The 17,145-nt window shown below is 35.9% G+C and overlaps 1 protein-coding gene across 1 annotated transcript; it reads left to right on the forward strand.

Moving 5' to 3' along the window:
- Positions 1–7,960: 7,960 nt before the first annotated feature.
- LOC131643088 (ribonuclease 1-like) lies at positions 7,961–9,039 on the forward strand. Its single transcript, XM_058913232.1, has 3 exons — positions 7,961–8,143; positions 8,233–8,388; positions 8,472–9,039. Exons 1-3 carry the CDS (start codon positions 8,039–8,041, stop codon positions 8,895–8,897), a joined length of 687 nt encoding a protein of 228 aa, XP_058769215.1. The 5' UTR covers positions 7,961–8,038; the 3' UTR covers positions 8,898–9,039.
- Positions 9,040–17,145: the final 8,106 nt, after the last annotated feature.

The following is a 17,145-nucleotide window of genomic DNA, read 5'->3' on the forward strand; positions in this document are numbered from 1 at the left end:
GTGAAACCCCTTGCAACTAACCTTGCCTTGTATCTTTTCGACGTCACTCCTTCAATTCCTTCCTTAACTTTGAAAATCCATTTACAGCTGACTAACCTTGCCCCAGCAGGTTTCTTGATCAGTTCCCAAGTATGATTATCATGAAGGGATTTCATCTCATCATCCATGGCCTTCAGCCATTCAGTCTTATTTCGACTCCTCATAACTTCCTTGTAGTCTCTAGGTTCTTCGTCTAGAACCTCACTTGCAGAGATTAAGACATAAGCTATAAGATCTGCATACCCAAGTCTCTGAGGTGCTTTGATGACTCTTCTCGACCTATCTCTCGACAATAGGTAGTCATCGACAGTTTCCTCATCCTCAATATCTTCTTCCTCTTCTTCGACTTCATCAGGGATATACAATTTAGCATCAACATGCTCCACCTCAACAGGAATTTCTACCTATTCCAGCTCTTCTGCACTTCGATCATCATCATCATCATCCGTTTTCTTGAAAGCCATTTCAGCTTCATTGAAAACTACATCTCAACTGGTGATACACCTCCTGTGACCTGGCTCTAGACACCATAGGCTATAAGCTTTGACTCCTTCAGGGTATCCCATGAACATGCATTTCAGAGCTCTAGGTTCGACCTTGTCTTGCCTAATATGAGGATAGGCTACGCAGCCAAATACTCTCAGTTTGTCGAGATCTGGTGGATGTCCCGACCAAACTTCTTTAGGTGTCTTCATATCTAACGCTGTCAAAGGACATCTGTTTATCAGATATGTTGCTGTCGAAACAGCCTCAGCCCAGAACACCTTCTTTAGTCCAGCACTAGTCAACATGCATCTGACTCTCTACAAAATAGTTTGATTAAACCTTTCAGCCAAACCATTTTGTTGTGGAGTACCTGCAGTAGTTCTGTGCCTTGCAATACCAGAGGCCGCAAAAAAACTGTCGAACGCCTCATTGCAAAATTCAAGGCCATTGTCTGTTCTCAACCTCTTGACCTTTCTGCCAGTCTAATTTTCGACCAGAGTCTTCCAACTTTTGAAATTCTCAAAAGTTTCATCCTTAGTCTTCTGGATGAATACCCATAACTTCCTGGAATAATCATCAACTATGGATAGAAAATACCTTGCTCCTGAATGTGATGGACACCTTGCAGGCCCCCAAAGATCAGCATGAAAGTAATCAAGGGATCCATGTGTTCTTTGTATGCCTTTGTTGAACTTCACTCTGCAAGATTTTCCAAATACACAGGGTTCACAAAATTCCAGCTTTTCGACTTTGTCTCCACCAAGCAGATTTTGTTTCCCTAATTCGATTAGACCCCTTTCACTGACATGGCCCAATCTCATGTGCCAGATTTCTGTCTTCGACAAAGGTTTCGTGGATGCAACATTTGTCGAACCACTTCCAACTTCAGCCTCAAGGGTATACAAGCCTTGTTTCTTCACGCCTCTCAAGACTTCCTTCGACCCCTTCATGACTCTTAGGATACTTTTCTCTCATTGGAAAACATATCCTTTCTTGTCGAATTCACCAAGAGAAAGCAGATTTCTCTTCAAATCAGGAACATACCTGACTTCAGTCAACAACCTTATTGACCCATCATGGAGCTTGAATCTCACAGATCCAACACCTGCAATTTTGCAAGCCTTGTTGTTTCCCAGCAATACTGATCCACCATCTTGATCACATAATTCCTCGAACAAGTCTTTGTTTGGAGTCATGTGCCAAGTGCAACCTGAATCCATTATCCACTCTCTTCTCGAGTCACTGCTTGAAACCACAAGAACATCAGATGATTCAAAATCATCTTGAACAATGGCTGCATTGCCATTATCCTTACCTCCATGATCTTTCAGGCGTTCAGGGTACACTTTTCTCGTGTGATCCTCCTTCTTACAATGATAGCATCGAATACCAGATGCTTCGCCACTGTAAGACTTCGACTGGCTTTTGCCCTTCTTCTTGTCGAACTTACCGTCCTTTCGCAAGAATTTTACTTTAACGGCCAAACCTTCACCAAGAGTCGAAGGTTTATGCTCCTTTCGTTCATTCAAGTCCTTAGAATACAAGGCTAATTGAACTTCTTCAAACGCCAGGGACTCCCTTCCATACAAGAGAGTTTCTTTGAAGTGAGCATGTGATCAAGGCAAAGAACACAATAGTAACAGCGCTTGATCTTCATCATCGATCTTCACATCAATATTTTCAAGATCAAGAATCAGCTTGTTGAACATATCCAACTGCTCAGCCAACACTTTGTCTTTAATCATCTTGAATGAATACAAAGCTTGCTTCAGGTAGAGTCGATTTACCAGTGATTTGGTCATATACAAACTTTCAAGTTTCACCCATAACCCTGATGCCGTCGTCTCCTTTGATACCTGTCGGAGAACCATATCACCAAGGCTCAACAAAATTGCGCTGTGTGGTTTCTCGATCATATTCGTCTTCTCCGCTGCCGTCTATTCTGCATTCATGGCTGCCTCTCCCTTCAATGCTTCCAAGAAACCCTGCTGAACCAGTAGGGCTTTCATCTTCAAGCGCCACAGACCGAAATCATTCACTCTGGTGAACTTTTCAATCTCATACTTTGTTGAAGGCATCTTCTCCATGCTCACCGCACTAATTTGTTGTGAAAAATGATGTCAAGAACAAAATATAATAGGAATTAGGGAAGATAAGAAGAACACAAGAATTGGTTATAAATGATATTCTTTTACTTTCTCTTAAAACAATATTACAAGTTTACAAGAATAACAAATAACCTCTCTCACCCTAAATTAAGATTTGAAGCTTAGCAATGATGAAAGACTAGTATGCTATTTATAATAAAACCTAACATACTAACTAATGGGCTTTTTCCTCAAGGCCCATTACACAAGTCAACTTAATAAACAAGCTAACTTAACAAATTAGGGTTTAAACACTAAAACCTAATTTAACATGCTAACAACCCTAGCATCTTCGACACAAGCATGTGAACAACCTTCGACTTCATGCTTAATCCTGTCGAACCAAGAAACTACCCTTCAGCCATACTAGAGTTCGATCCAATATCTCACATTTCCACTTCTCAAATGAAATGGAGGTATGCATGAGTATAATGTATAAATATGTAACTAATCTCGTCCCTTTTAAAAATAATGTATTATAAATATATCAAGTAATAGACACCATTATATTTTATTTGTCATTGAGGAAGTAAAATATGCATTAACTAAAAGAGTCACATGGTTTCTTTTAGAAGAAAACTCACCCTTCAAGTTGGTGTGTAGATTCTATCTTCTTAAGTTTTTAAAACATCCTCAGTTTTTTTTACTAAAAGTTACAAAGGCAAGAATATAATTTCAACATTTAACTTCTCTTTTATAAAATTAAAGTCAATCTCAGAATGTTTGTTTCTATCATGTTAAAATGGATTGTGGACTCTGCTAATAACATCTTTACTGTGAGAATATAATTTTATTGGAAGCTCAATTTTCATCTTAAGTTTCTCAAATTCTCTGTAGATCCATAGTCCTTTACAAATTCCTCAAGCCATAAACCAAAACTCGACTTCCGTACTACTTAATTTTACAATTCTTTATTTTATTCTTCTCATGGTCACGCGATTTCCCTAGACAAATGATAATATCTAGAGGTTGATCTTCTATCTAAAAGTGAATCTGTTCAGCTTGCATTAATATAGATATTCACATTTCTTTCATCTGTCTTCATAAAATATAAGAACATTTTTGGAAGTGGTCTTCAATTATCTCAGTTTTCTCTCTCTCTCTCTCTCTCTCTCTCTATATATATATATATATATATATATATATACTACCATCTACCACTAGTTGTTATTCATAAAAAGAATGCATAAATTGTCGAGCCATAATGATTGCAAAGAAAATATCAGGTTTAGTGTAAAATAAGTAATTATCTTACAAACTAACCTCTAGTATCTTCCGATATCAATAGAAACACTTCTTTCTCCCTAAAACTTTACAATAGGATTCATATAGTGTTAGCTATCCTACTACCACTCATTCATGTTTCTTTATATAGATCTATAACGTATTTTTGTTGAAAAATACATTGTTCCGTGTCGGCAGAAGACTCAAAACCTACCACTCCATGATCGTGTGTGAATCGTAAGTGCGCAGTTGTGTCAATTAGTAAAAAGAATTGAACCCACATGGAGATGTATGATTATCAAATCTTACCTCAACTATGTTTATCTAAAGCGATCGGAAAAACTTTATTTAATGTAGATTGAAAATAGATTTTAACAAATAATAAAAATCAGGACTAGGGACTATGAGCATCCATCAAGACTTAACCCTATAATTATCTATATTTTAATCAAGAGAATTTCTAAGTTATTTTTATATAAATTTTAGATACATATGTGTGACATCTAATTTCGTGGCATGAACATCTAAACGTGTTTCAAGTACGACTAAACATTTCAATCAAGAGCGTTACGCCTTGTCACGCGATGTTGCATCTTGATTGTTTCTGAACTAAAATCAAGTTGCATTGTCAGTGGCGCTCGAACTTAGTTGTTTAGTAATCTTCTTTCGGATGTTAAATCGTTATCTTTCGATACATGATCAACATCTATTTTGCCTTTGCTTTCACAACCGACATAGATATGAATTAGAATTTGAATTCTAAAATAAAGAAAACTTATATTTATTATGATTGCAAATAGATGACTTAGTAGGGGTTCATCATGTGATGGATTCTCATATCCCCATGTTCCTAAGGATCTACTCACGCATGGTGATATGAACAACAACAATAAACAAGTTTAGGGGAATTGCAAGAAAAATAAATAATTGAAAATAAGAAAATAAATAGCAAAAGGAAAATTAAGGCAAGATTATAATATCACAAGTGCATAAATTACAAGAAAACTAGTAAGAACTTAAGCTAAGAACAAAGAACAACAATTGTTATGAGTGATAGTAGTAAAAGATGATGCATTCTCTTGATACTCAAGCTTCTATAAGTTCTATTTATACTAATCCAAGACAGAAATCACTAATTATTGACACTAAATTTGAGTTTAATGGACAATAATCACTAAAGTTTTGGAAGTTACAAACGCCAAAAGGTCACAGAACACTGTCAAAAGATCAAAGGTTCGTAATTGTCTGAGTACTGACACGAGTCGTGTTAGGCAACACAGGCTGGCCATGTCATCCTATGGCTGCTTGTATGGATGGGGCATCAAGGGGACAACACGACCTATGTCATGGGACACGGTCAGGTCGTGTTGGTCTCGGGAATTTTGCACTGGAAACATTCCTTTTTGTGCGATCTTCGGTCTTTTTTGTCCCAATTCGCTCAATTGACCTCTTATTACCTGAAAAAACATTTGGGACAAAAATGCATAAAAATGAACTAGAACGATGAAAACACACAAGAAATCAAAAGAAAAACAAGCAATAAATATGATGCATTTACCGCTTATCAAATACCTCCAAACTTGAACCGTTGCTTGTTCTCAAGCAATAAGATTGATTAGAAAGAATTAAGATCAAGCGGTTTTCAGATCTTCAAAGGTTCAAAAAGATGAAATCTATCGATACTCATAGGCGGTTCGTTATTGTGACTAACAAAGATTCAAGTTCTCCCTTACTCACTAATACCAAAAGCATTACCGGAACACAAAATCATAAAATAGATATAGTCAACCGTTTCTTACTTAGGTCACATGTCTAGCTACGATTTGGACTTAAGTCTCTTTTCGATTTTCTTCCCTTTTCATTTGACAATCAACTTAAGACATTTTTGAATTATGATAATCTTCACATGCATGCAAGATCGATCGAGGGTTTTTATTTGGTACACCACATAAGCAAACTTGGTTGTTCTTTTTTTTTCTTTGAGGTTCAATCACCATTGGGTTGAATAATCAGGTGATGGTTACCCAACTTAATGAGTGCAATTTTCTTTTATTGCCATAGATTTTTCATTTCTGTTAGAAGGGTAAGTATTTCCTTTATCGTTTCCACAGGGATTAGTGCGATACTACCTCCGTTCTACAGTTAAATGTGTTTTTAGCTAAGGTTTTGTAAGAGTTTGGTGACATGAAATGTAGATTACATTAAATGTAGATTGCATGAAAAATAGACAAAGATAGTAAAATAGGATTTAAAAACGATTTGAGAAAATTGTGCCAAGATTAGTTTTTGTTAGCTTGCTTCATACATACTCGATTAATCATGCGTATGAACTTATTAATGATTAATATAACCACGTATCCTCTCGATACCGTTTATCTCTAAAGCAATATCGTGAATATTATCATATTAACTATTAGATGATCTCTCATGCCAACAATCAACATGATAATCTTAAAAGCTTGATACAAGTGATTATCAACTCACAAATATATCTCTAGAGTTTGTTTATTGATAGATGAATATCTTTTAGGTCAAAGTTTGAAACATATCTCTCAATAGTGATTCAAAACAACAAATAGAACATGAATAACAATATATTCACCATATATTAATCATCAACCAAGTTCATACACAAAAGACTAAAAGAAATACATATTTTACAAGCTAACTACCTCTAATCTTGACACAAAAGGAATTTAGCTCTCCATAGCCATGAAAACTTCAACAACAAGGAACATAACAAGATTCACTAGCATAAAAACTCAAAGAAGATGAAGAAAGATGCTTGGAAAATATTGAGTATTTCTCTTGAACTTTGTTTTTTCTTTCTTCTTCTCTTGCCCTAGATGTGCTGTGTGAAAGTATGGTTGGTGGAAAGGATAAGATCACCCCTAAAATATCTTTCAAGTGTTTAAAATCACAAGTGCCCAAAAAGTAATCTCGCTTAGCGAGATTGGATCGCTAAGCAGACTACTCAAAATATCTGAAAAGTAAACATACCTCGCTTAGCGAGATTGGCCCGCTAAGCGAACACCAAAATGTGTCTCGCCTTTGTTTTGAGTTCATCAAAGCGCGCTTGAAGCTGGCTTATTGAAAGAGACCTTCGCTAAGCGAGATTGGTCCGCTAAGCGAGCACCAAAATTTGGTTAGCTTCGGGAAATAGGCTGGGGAAGCGCGCGTGGAGGCCACTAAGCAAACTTGATGATTTTCCACTTCTTGATTTTGGTTCCAAGCTTCTCCCAAGCCAAATCCTTCTACACTTTTCATTCTAATCTTGCCAAAAGTATAAAAACCTATAAAAACAAAGAAAAGTCAAGAAACTTGATATTTACAATCAAAACTCGTTTTTATTTATTTACTCAAGTATAATGCATAATTGAATAGACACTTGGGAAAAGAGTTATAGAAATACCACAAAAGTTATAAACAAAATATGTACAATTTGGATTCTAACAACTCTCCCCAACTTTGACATAACGAATTCTTTAACAACTATTTTCATAAATTATACTACACATAAACTAAAACTAAGTCCAAAATTGTTTTCATATACACTTACAATTTCAAGGTAACCTAAAACTAGAACAAGTTAGTAACATCTTATTGAAACCCTACTGTTGATAAATTGTTTTAGATGATTCAAACATTTTATTATTTTGGGACCAAACATTTGATTAATCTAGTAATTTATATAAATATCAATGAGTCGATATCACAAAACAACCTTGCGTCTTGTTTTGTATTTGGCCATAGCTCCAAAAAGAACCAAGAGTTAGAAACAAGTTTCGATTTGCACACGCATTCTACCGACCAATATGAAAGCAGTGACTAAAGAGATTCATGGTTATTATGATGGTTATAATACTAACAACATACGGTTAGTTGTAAAAAAGAAGCACCGACTTGTCACAATCATAAGCTCCGTTTTCACATGAAATTGGAAACCACAATTATTATTGCATGATAAGCATATCCCATTACGATACTCTACCTTTTTGGTTTATTATTAATTTCAATATTTTTTGACTCTTGAGTTTCTTCCTATAAATACATGAACCCATTCAACCATTTCATAATTGTCACACTCACTCAAAACTATAAAAACCTCACTAACTCTTCTCAGAATCACGTCAATCGAAAAAATGGAGTCCAAAGGGTCAATTTTAGTTAAGCTTCTCTTGCTTCTTCAGTTATCAGTTCTATGTCTTTCACAACAAGATTTTGATTTCTTCTACTTTGTTCAACAGGTAACTTATAATTCATTTCAATCATCATCAACATAAGTTTAGTTACTGCTTACATTCGAATTAGTAATATGGTTTTTTTGTATTTGCAGTGGCCAGGATCATTCTGTGATTCACAGAAGAGTTGCTGCTATCCAACAAGTGGAAAACCTGCTGCTGATTTTAGTATTCATGGTTTATGGCCTAATTACAAAGATGGTACTTATCCATCTAACTGTGATCCCAACAGCCCTTTTGATCAATCTCAGGTACTTTTTCATTCTTCACCAATTGCATTTTTATGTCATGTTTTCATTCTACTGACTTGTGTTTGTGCATATTATTATTACAGATATCCGATCTCAAAAGCAGTTTACTAAAGAACTGGCCCACACTTGCATGTCCAAGTGGAAATGGAATTCAGTTTTGGACTCATGAATGGGAGAAGCACGGAACTTGCTCAGAATCAAGCCTTAAACAACATGATTATTTTGAAACAACTCTCAACTTGAAACAAAAATCAAACCTCCTTGATGCTCTTACAAGTGCAGGAATACAAGCTGATGGAGGTTCTTACAGCTTGAGCAGTATCAAAGGAGCTATACAAAAGGGAGTTGGGTTTGCTCCATTCATTGAATGCAATGTGGATTCATCTCGTAACAGTCAGCTATACCAAGTTTACTTGTGCGTCGACACTTCTGGATCAAACTTCATTGACTGCCCAGTTTTCCCTAATGGCAAATCATGTGGATCTAATGTTGAGTTCCCATCTTTTTAAATATCAGTCTCTATGACAATAATGTATCTTCATGTTTATTTATCATCTTTGTTTGCATCTTATTCTTTACGTGTAAGCAATTATAGTGTAATTGAATTTGAACTTTAATGTTATATAAAGGAAATGATCCATATATTTATCACTTTAAGATTGTGCTAAGATTTTGGGTGAAGATGTGTTCTCTAAACACGTTTGTGTGGTTGTTAATATTTCAATGTGTTAAACTTGCTTTGTGTTTTATGCTCCTAAAAAATCTATCCACATCTAATTTTCAAGAAATGATTCCTAATATTAGGTGAAGACAATATGGTTTAAAATTACGATTGCATACAATACAATGTTACAATGCACATTGTAGTGTGATATAATGTTATGTTTACTTACCATAGAAACTTTTTAGCTTATACCACATATATTTTTATGATGAGTGTATTTAGTTAGTTAGAGTTTGTTAATATATTGATTAGTTAATCAAGATTTGTTATGTGAATTTTCTCTCATTTTCAGAATGATTTCGAGCTCCCAATCTTCCAAGTTCAATTTCTTTCATGATTCTGAGATTTATAATAAGGTTCATGATATACATGGCTCTGAGGGACATAAAAGGACAAAATATTCTTAAGATTAAATTGAATGTTTGGAAGGTTAATTTTTTGAGAAAATTCCGACCAACTATGAAAATGAAAATGAACATTTATACAGGTGTTAAAATGGCTAAAATGGTTGATGTAATTAACATAACAATATTGCAGATGAAATTTGAAACCATGGAACACACCTTCTAAGTAGACAAAATTGAAGAATCACATAACACATGTTCCATACGGGAGTTAGAGTTGATCGGAATGTGTGAATTTAAAGTTTATTGCGGTGTGTAATACGGTGAACTGACTTTATTAGAAATGTGCGGATAGCAAGAGTCGCCACCGACTTTTATTTTATCCAAATAAATAGAAAGGCTAAAAGAACAGGAAAAACCTTTTTAAAAGAAAAACTGGGTTCGGGGGATAATTATGCAAAGGGAAGGTTTAAAAAGCACCATTTGCATCCATGGTTTTCCATGGGCTCTTAATTGCTTTGCTCTTTTTCGTTCAGAAATGTAGAAGAAGTGAATACGGACTTTAGCTCGTAAATGAGCGTAGCCATTTTGAAGGTTTATGAGAAAGAATATGAAAATGTTTTTAGCCAGAGCAAGGCAATTAGGGGCAATTACCTTAATAATGTAGAAAATCAGTTCTTTTAGCCTTTCAGGGTGAAAGGGTCTATCCATGCCATAAGAGGGCAGGAAGCCTTTCATTTGGAGGTTGAAGGGTCGTCGCAATATCGTTCGCCATAAGACTGTCCCATGCCATAGAGAGGCAAGTAGTCTAAGGGAAGGATCAGAATAGCCTTTCGTAGGCAACCAGAGGATACCTCAGCCTTTTCGTAGGCAACTTCGAGGGACGAAATCATATTAGTGTATCGAAGGCAGCATCATTAGGGACCTATGATCTTTACATAACCGAGGAAACATGGCTGAGGTATCCTCATATTCGAGGGACATGGCTATTCTGCAAAAAACACAAGGCAACAGGCAACAAGGCAACAAGAGGGGTTACCAAAAAGTGTGCGTGGGTGCAACAATCACGTGATCAGATTCGATTATATTATCTTGTAATTAGGTGATTCTAATTCAATTAAAAGGTTGTCACTCCCTAGGATTACTAACCACATCAATTAATATAAACAATATAATTAAAGCACTATGGGGAAGGGGAAAAAGAAACCAGCGGGGGAAAGAGAGAACGAAACCAGCGGGTTTGACATAAGTAATAATAAGAAAAAATAAAAGAGGTTAAGGTTTTAGGGTTACCGACTATCTGAGCTTTGGCGGTTGGCAAACCCTGAAAAGGTGGGAAAAATAGAAACCAAAGGGCAGTGAGTGCATTATCAATTCAAACGATAATTAGGGTTGACCCTAATTTGATAAATAAAACAAAATAAAATAGATGTTTGAAATAAAAATAGAACTTAGCTTTTGATTTGATCTGATATGGTTTGTAGTCGGGAGTAGCCTCGAGCATTGACTTTGATCATCTTTGTAAAAGGCGTGGCGCATAATCGGGAGGTATCTGAAGATCGCCCTGAAAGGAATACACAAAGAAATATTTTTTCAGCGTATGGCTAATTCTTCGCAAACCCTGATTAGGATACGAATTGACTAAGTTTAATAGAATAAATAGATCAATTTAATTAATTATCGGTATTCTACCTAATTAATCAAATCGGTGAAAATAAGGTTTTGATTAAACATCTAACCCTAATATTTATTTTTATCAATGAATGAAAATTAATAATTAAATAAACAATTTTAAATTAATTTAAAGAAACAACAAAGATGGGTAATAATTAAAATAAATATATTTTATTATAATACATTGTTTAAAAGAAAAAATAAGTTTGAAATAATTTTTGTTAAGAAAAATAAATAAAAGGATTTTTATTATTAAAACAATAAAAGAAAACAATTTGTGTAATTAAAAATAAATAAAAAAATTAAAAAAACACTTAGCTCAGATTGCATGTGATACGCTCCTGAGGGTGTATGATGGACTGCACCTTCTGAGACGTTGGATCTTGTATTGGGAAGATCCTATGGCTGAGCATTGAGGGCGTGTGGTAGGCTTGTATGCATGAGGCGCATGGGATCAACAAACTTGTGAATTCGTAAAAATAAACGCTGGACCTGGGAATCGAACCAGCATGTCCTCAATCACCAGCTCCTTGTCTTTGCCAATAGTGCGCGTTCTCTTTTCTGTAAATAAAATAAACACTGAATAATATATATTTAAACAGCACAGTGAATTTTTTTTTAAAAGCCATTCGCACGCCTAGTAGTCTTCATCTTCTTCGTGGGGATGAGACTTTTGCCCACGGTTTTCTCACCTTCTAGCTACAGATTTCACCCGTGGCTAAAAACCTGCAACCCTTAAACTGGTCATATGATCCAAATAAAGTCCAATAACTTATCCAGATCAACAAAACGTTGCTCTCTAAACGCAATAACGCTATTAATTTCGGCTAATTTGGTTCCGACCGCACATCCCCAAATCACGAATTCAAAACCCTAACAATGGCGTGCTTCTAAACCTGCATCTAAAACCCAATTAAACTATCCAGAAAGATTGAAAGCATGATTATGAAGCCGAATATACCATTAAAATCCATTTAGAGCGCATAAATTACAGAAATCGATCCATAGAAGGAGAGAGCAAACCGAGAGCTATAGAGAGCAATTCCGGACGTTATGATTGATGAGGGTGATTGCACTAGCTTCAGAAGACCATAAACCGGCTTGTTTGATCTTTAGAGACGGTTAAAGATGGCTGCAACCCCGAATTTGAACCTGCCCTGTTTCAAAGGTTTTTTTAAGCGTTCTGTTCTTGCTTGAGGCTGCGAATCCTCCTGTTCCAGGTCTGGGATCCTTGTCTACTTATAGTGGAATGGATTAGGGCAAACAAATTTGCATCAAATCTTTATTGAATCAAAGATTGAAGTTTGTTGAATTTTGGTTTTCAATCTTTCCAAACTTGGCCAAAATCACTCCATATTTTTCAAATCTTGTGTTCCATGAATAACTCAATCAAATATCATGAATATATCCATAATATTGATCACAAAATAAACTTAGCATACAATCTTTGATTTTTCTTATTTATTTTAATTAAAGTTGAATTTAAATTGATTAAATCCAAGAATAAATAAAATAAATAAAGGAAAAATCATGTGATTGGCCATAGAGGTCGTGGATATGCTTAGGGCCATGATTCAAACATAAATAGATAGGCCCATTTGGAAATGTTTGGGATTTTGGACCTTTTTCCTTCATGCATACCCTTGAAAATCAATGAACTTGTACACCTTGCCATTTCCTCATACTTCAATATTTTTTCAAGTTCTTGGACTTTTTAGAAACCTTGAAGAGTCTTCTAACCAATGTATTTGGTCCCATATCAAAATAATTTTCCATGCTCCTTGTGTGTCCTTTTGAAAAAAAATGACTTTTGGTTGACTTCTGAAAAGGACCTATAATGTTTTGGTCCATATCTCCCAAATGAAGCATTTTTAGCCTTGGCTTGTGAGACACAAAATTGTAGAGAATTGAATTTCCTTCAAAATGAGCTTTGGATGGAAAATTTCTGATGTTCCATGTGGGAGTTATAGCGGGTCAAAGTTCATTTGATTTTCTCCTATGAAAACCCTAATTTAGAAACTTTTGGAATTGTTGATTTCTGATCTTTCCTCGATGAACCATGATCAATTCTTGATCAAATGGTGAATGATACTTCAATATGAGGATCTTGACAAAAAATCAGGAGCTTTGACTGTACTTTGACCACAGTTGCCTTTTAGGTCAACCTAGTCGACTGTTGACTTTCTGAACAATTGAGTGATCAATCTTTTGAATTAAGACCTAAATTTTGTTATGGAGATAGTGTGGAGTATCATAGACCATATGAGATTCCTTGGAGCTTTTGATCTATTGACTTCCTTCAGAACAACAAAAACCCTAGTTCTTTAACCTTGTTTGGGAGAGGGTGTCTTTGAACATTGTGCCTTGATTTTGAATTTGAACAGGAGAAATGGTATGGGCAAATTTTGGGGTATGACACAGTGGTTCAGAGCTACTGATATGTTGGAGAGGGGGATGTCATGCATGATTAAAATTTCTATGTTCAAGTTAGTATGAGAGTGAAAAGTGATTTTGAATATGAAAGGATTGAATATCTATAAAGTGGTGTACAATTTCCTCTTTAAATAGGGGGAATGATTGGTAACTACACACATGTAGAAGAATGTGAGATGCAATCAATGGTTAGTTAGATCTAGACAGCTAGCAGCACACTCTCGAGAATGATTATCTGTTCGGTAGGAGAAAAGAAAAGAGTCTACCTGTTTTGCGACAAATGTTTTGTTGTGTCGTTATTGGGTCTTTGCCTCTTCGGGTCTGTGTGAACGACCTAGAATAGTTTCTTCCAATCCCTTGTTTCTACTTTACAGGGTGAGGGTTTGTGACATGTATCTTTGCTCGACAACAAAACCTGTGGACGTGGAAGTTCCAAATGAGACATTGTCGTTCTAATGCCTCTGTATGCTAGCCAGTAATGATATTTCTTTTTCTTTATAGTACTAAGGTGCATTTTGAACTGTTTTTGAGGAAATCTTAACCATTGGTAGTGCGGGGTGATCGTATGATCCTCAATGCTCAAGTAGGATATAAAGGGCTTTCAAAGATTATCTTTACCCTTTATGCTATTACCGACCTACAAAAGAATGTATTGTTGCGAGTTTTGTTCTTCTCTAAAAATGTTCTTGTTCGTGCGTTGGATAAAGTCCACACGACTTTGTTAATTTGCACTCGCCTTTCATATTTAGTTGTTCCTTTCTTTGAGTTCTGAAGTCCAATGTTTACATTTGTCCCTTGTGTGAGGACAATTGTGTGGTTTTCATGATGTCAAAACATTGTGAACTTGACACAATCAAAGTGGAATCAAAGAAATCAAATGGATGCAACAAAGAAAAGTATTTTTGGCTACAAGACCTCAATAGGTCGACTCACAAGTAAAACAGGTCGACCTACTGGAAACATTTGTGAAGGGTTTCATGTCAAGGCAGAATGCGTCGACGCATTGCCTCCTCAGGTCGACGCATACCATTTTGGAGGAATCTCGGGTATGTGCACTCCGACCCTTCAGGTCGACGCATCCAATCTTGGTGATTCAAAAATTCAGTGTATGAACAGATTGCGTCGACGCATTGATGGCTCAAGTCGACGCATGGCATTTTTGAGGAAACCTCGGGAATGTGCACGTCGACCCTTCAGGTCGACGCAAGTGTCCTACTCAGTTCAAAAACAGATGCAAAACTTCAATAGGTCGACCTATCCAGGGGAGCAGGTCGACCTATCGCTTCTTATACTGGTTTTTGCTCTGTTTTAATTGGCCTATGCAAAGTGTGTGGTATATATATATATATATATATATATATATATATCCAATTGATCATTCTTAAGTATTTTAACAAGAAACATGAAAGATATACTCAAGATTCTTCTCACCTTCAACCTTTCGCTTATTGATCGAAAATCACACATAATCATCTTTTTCGATCGAAGTAAGGAACGTGCGTTGATAAGGATCGACGATAGACATTCGTCTTGTTCGGGTGAAGATTATCGAGGGTGTTTCTTGTATAAAACCTTAGGGTTTTTCCTTCTACATCAAAGGCATGATTCGAAGGTTTTTGACAATCGCTTCGCTTTGGTAATCAATTCAGCCGAGCATAAGGAATTGAGGGATTGAAGATCCGCTCATCACATTTGCTACAACCGGAGGATTGAAAAGGAAGGATGCATAATGTTTTGAGTCATATCTCCCAAATGAAGCATTTTTAGACTTGGCATGTGAGAGACAAAATTGTAGAGAATTAAATTTCCTTCAAAATGAGCTTTGGATGGGAAATTTTTGATGTTCCATGTAGGAGTTATGGCTGATCAAAGTTCAATTGACTTTCTCCTATGAAAATCCTAATTTAGAAACTTTTGAATTTGTTGATTTCTGATCTTTCCTTGATGAACCATGATCAATCCTAGATCAAATGATGAATGATACTTCATAGTAAGGATGCTGACAAAAAATCAGGAGTTTTGACTGTGCTTTGACCATAATTGTCTTTTAGGTCAAACTAGTCGGCTGTTGACTATTTGAACTTTTTGTCTGGGCAATCTTGGGAATCAGAGCTTGGGACTTGATGTGAGGATTCTTTAAGGCATATGAGAGGCCATGAGATCCATTTGAGGTATCAGAACCTGACTTTTCTTAGAGAGAGACAAAACCCTAGTTTAGAGGCTGTTGTTTAGGAGAGAGACTGCATGCTTCCTGCCTGTGTATCTTTGAGCATTTGAAAGTCAGATGGACTGAAATATGAATAAATATGATGGGAAAATTTTGGGGTATTACAGCTGCCCCTGTTCAATCTTCTTATACCTGAGGATGTAGATTGGCTTGTGTGCCTGTCGGAATCTGAGGGTAAAAGAGGATTGAACACTAGAATACCCAGGAATTTGCCCTAGCTAAAGCAGGGACTTTTGCCGGAGACGAGCTTAAAGATGTCGTCTGATCTGGATAAATACGAAAGTCAGGATAAGTCGTACGTTAGACTATATCCGAGCTTGAAGTATTGAAAGGCGCTTGTCGGAGATGGGCTTGAAGATGCCATCAGATGTTTGAAGAGTTGTTTGTCTAAAGCAAATGCTTTTCAGAATGGATCATATGCATTGATTGTATCTGAAAGAGAGATGAAGTAATGTCTTACAGAAGACTACCTGGAGAGGTTCCTGAAAAGGGTAGATCACTGGCCTAAAGAAGACTATGATTACTGATTTAAAGGAGATTAGGCTTTTAACAAAGCTCGGGAATAACTGTCTTGTAGAAGAATAACTGAGAAACTCCTTGAAAGGGCAAGAGGTGTCTTAGAAGAGATTGGATAACTATTTTAAGGAAGATTACCTAAAGAAGTTGAGATATGTCTTAAACAAGACTACCTAGAAGGTTATGATACGTCTTAAACAAGATTAACCTAGAAAGGTATGATATGTCTTAAACAAGACTGACCTAGAAAGGCTCCTAGAAAGGATATGATACGTCTTACACAAGACTACCTAGAAAGGCTCCTAGAAAGGATATGACATGTCTTAAACAAGACTACCTAGAAAGGTTCCTAGAAAGGATATGAATCATCTTAGAAAAGATTACCTAGAAAGGTTCCTAGAAAGGATGATAAACATCTTAGAAAAGACTACCTAGAAAGGTTCCTAGAAAGGGTAAGAAACGTCTTAGAAAAGACTACCTAGAAAGGTTCCTAGAAAGGTTGTCATATGTATTAGAAAAGACTACCTAGAAAGGTTGTGATATGTCTTAAACAAGACCGACCTGGAAAGGCTCCTAGAAAGGATATGAAGTTCTTTAATTGTTTCTGAATTATCTGTGAAGAATAACCCGGAGTTAAGTGTCAGAGTTGTATTTGTCTTGAGTGTTGAGATTGAATCGTTGATACGATTGTATTCGCACCGCACTTGGATGATAATATTCTTTTGATTATTACCTAAAAAGGGAAGATTAGTTTTATGCAATGTCATGATGCATGTATTGAGATTCTTGAAATAAACGAGAATACTGTATGTTATGCATGTATTTATGAATGATGCAGG

Source organism: Vicia villosa, unplaced genomic scaffold, assembly GCF_029867415.1.
Source record: "Vicia villosa cultivar HV-30 ecotype Madison, WI unplaced genomic scaffold, Vvil1.0 scaffold7, whole genome shotgun sequence".
Classification (NCBI taxonomy): Eukaryota; Viridiplantae; Streptophyta; class Magnoliopsida; order Fabales; family Fabaceae; genus Vicia; species Vicia villosa.

Coding starts and splice junctions, on each gene's coding strand:
- LOC131643088 (XM_058913232.1), top strand. CDS start 8,039: ATGGAGTCCAAAGGGTCAATTTTAGTTAAGCTTCTCTTGCTTCTTCAG. Junction 8,144..8,232: donor TCTTCTACTTTGTTCAACAG/GTAACTTATAAT, acceptor TTGTATTTGCAG/TGGCCAGGATCATTCTGTGA. Junction 8,389..8,471: donor GCCCTTTTGATCAATCTCAG/GTACTTTTTCAT, acceptor TTATTATTACAG/ATATCCGATCTCAAAAGCAG.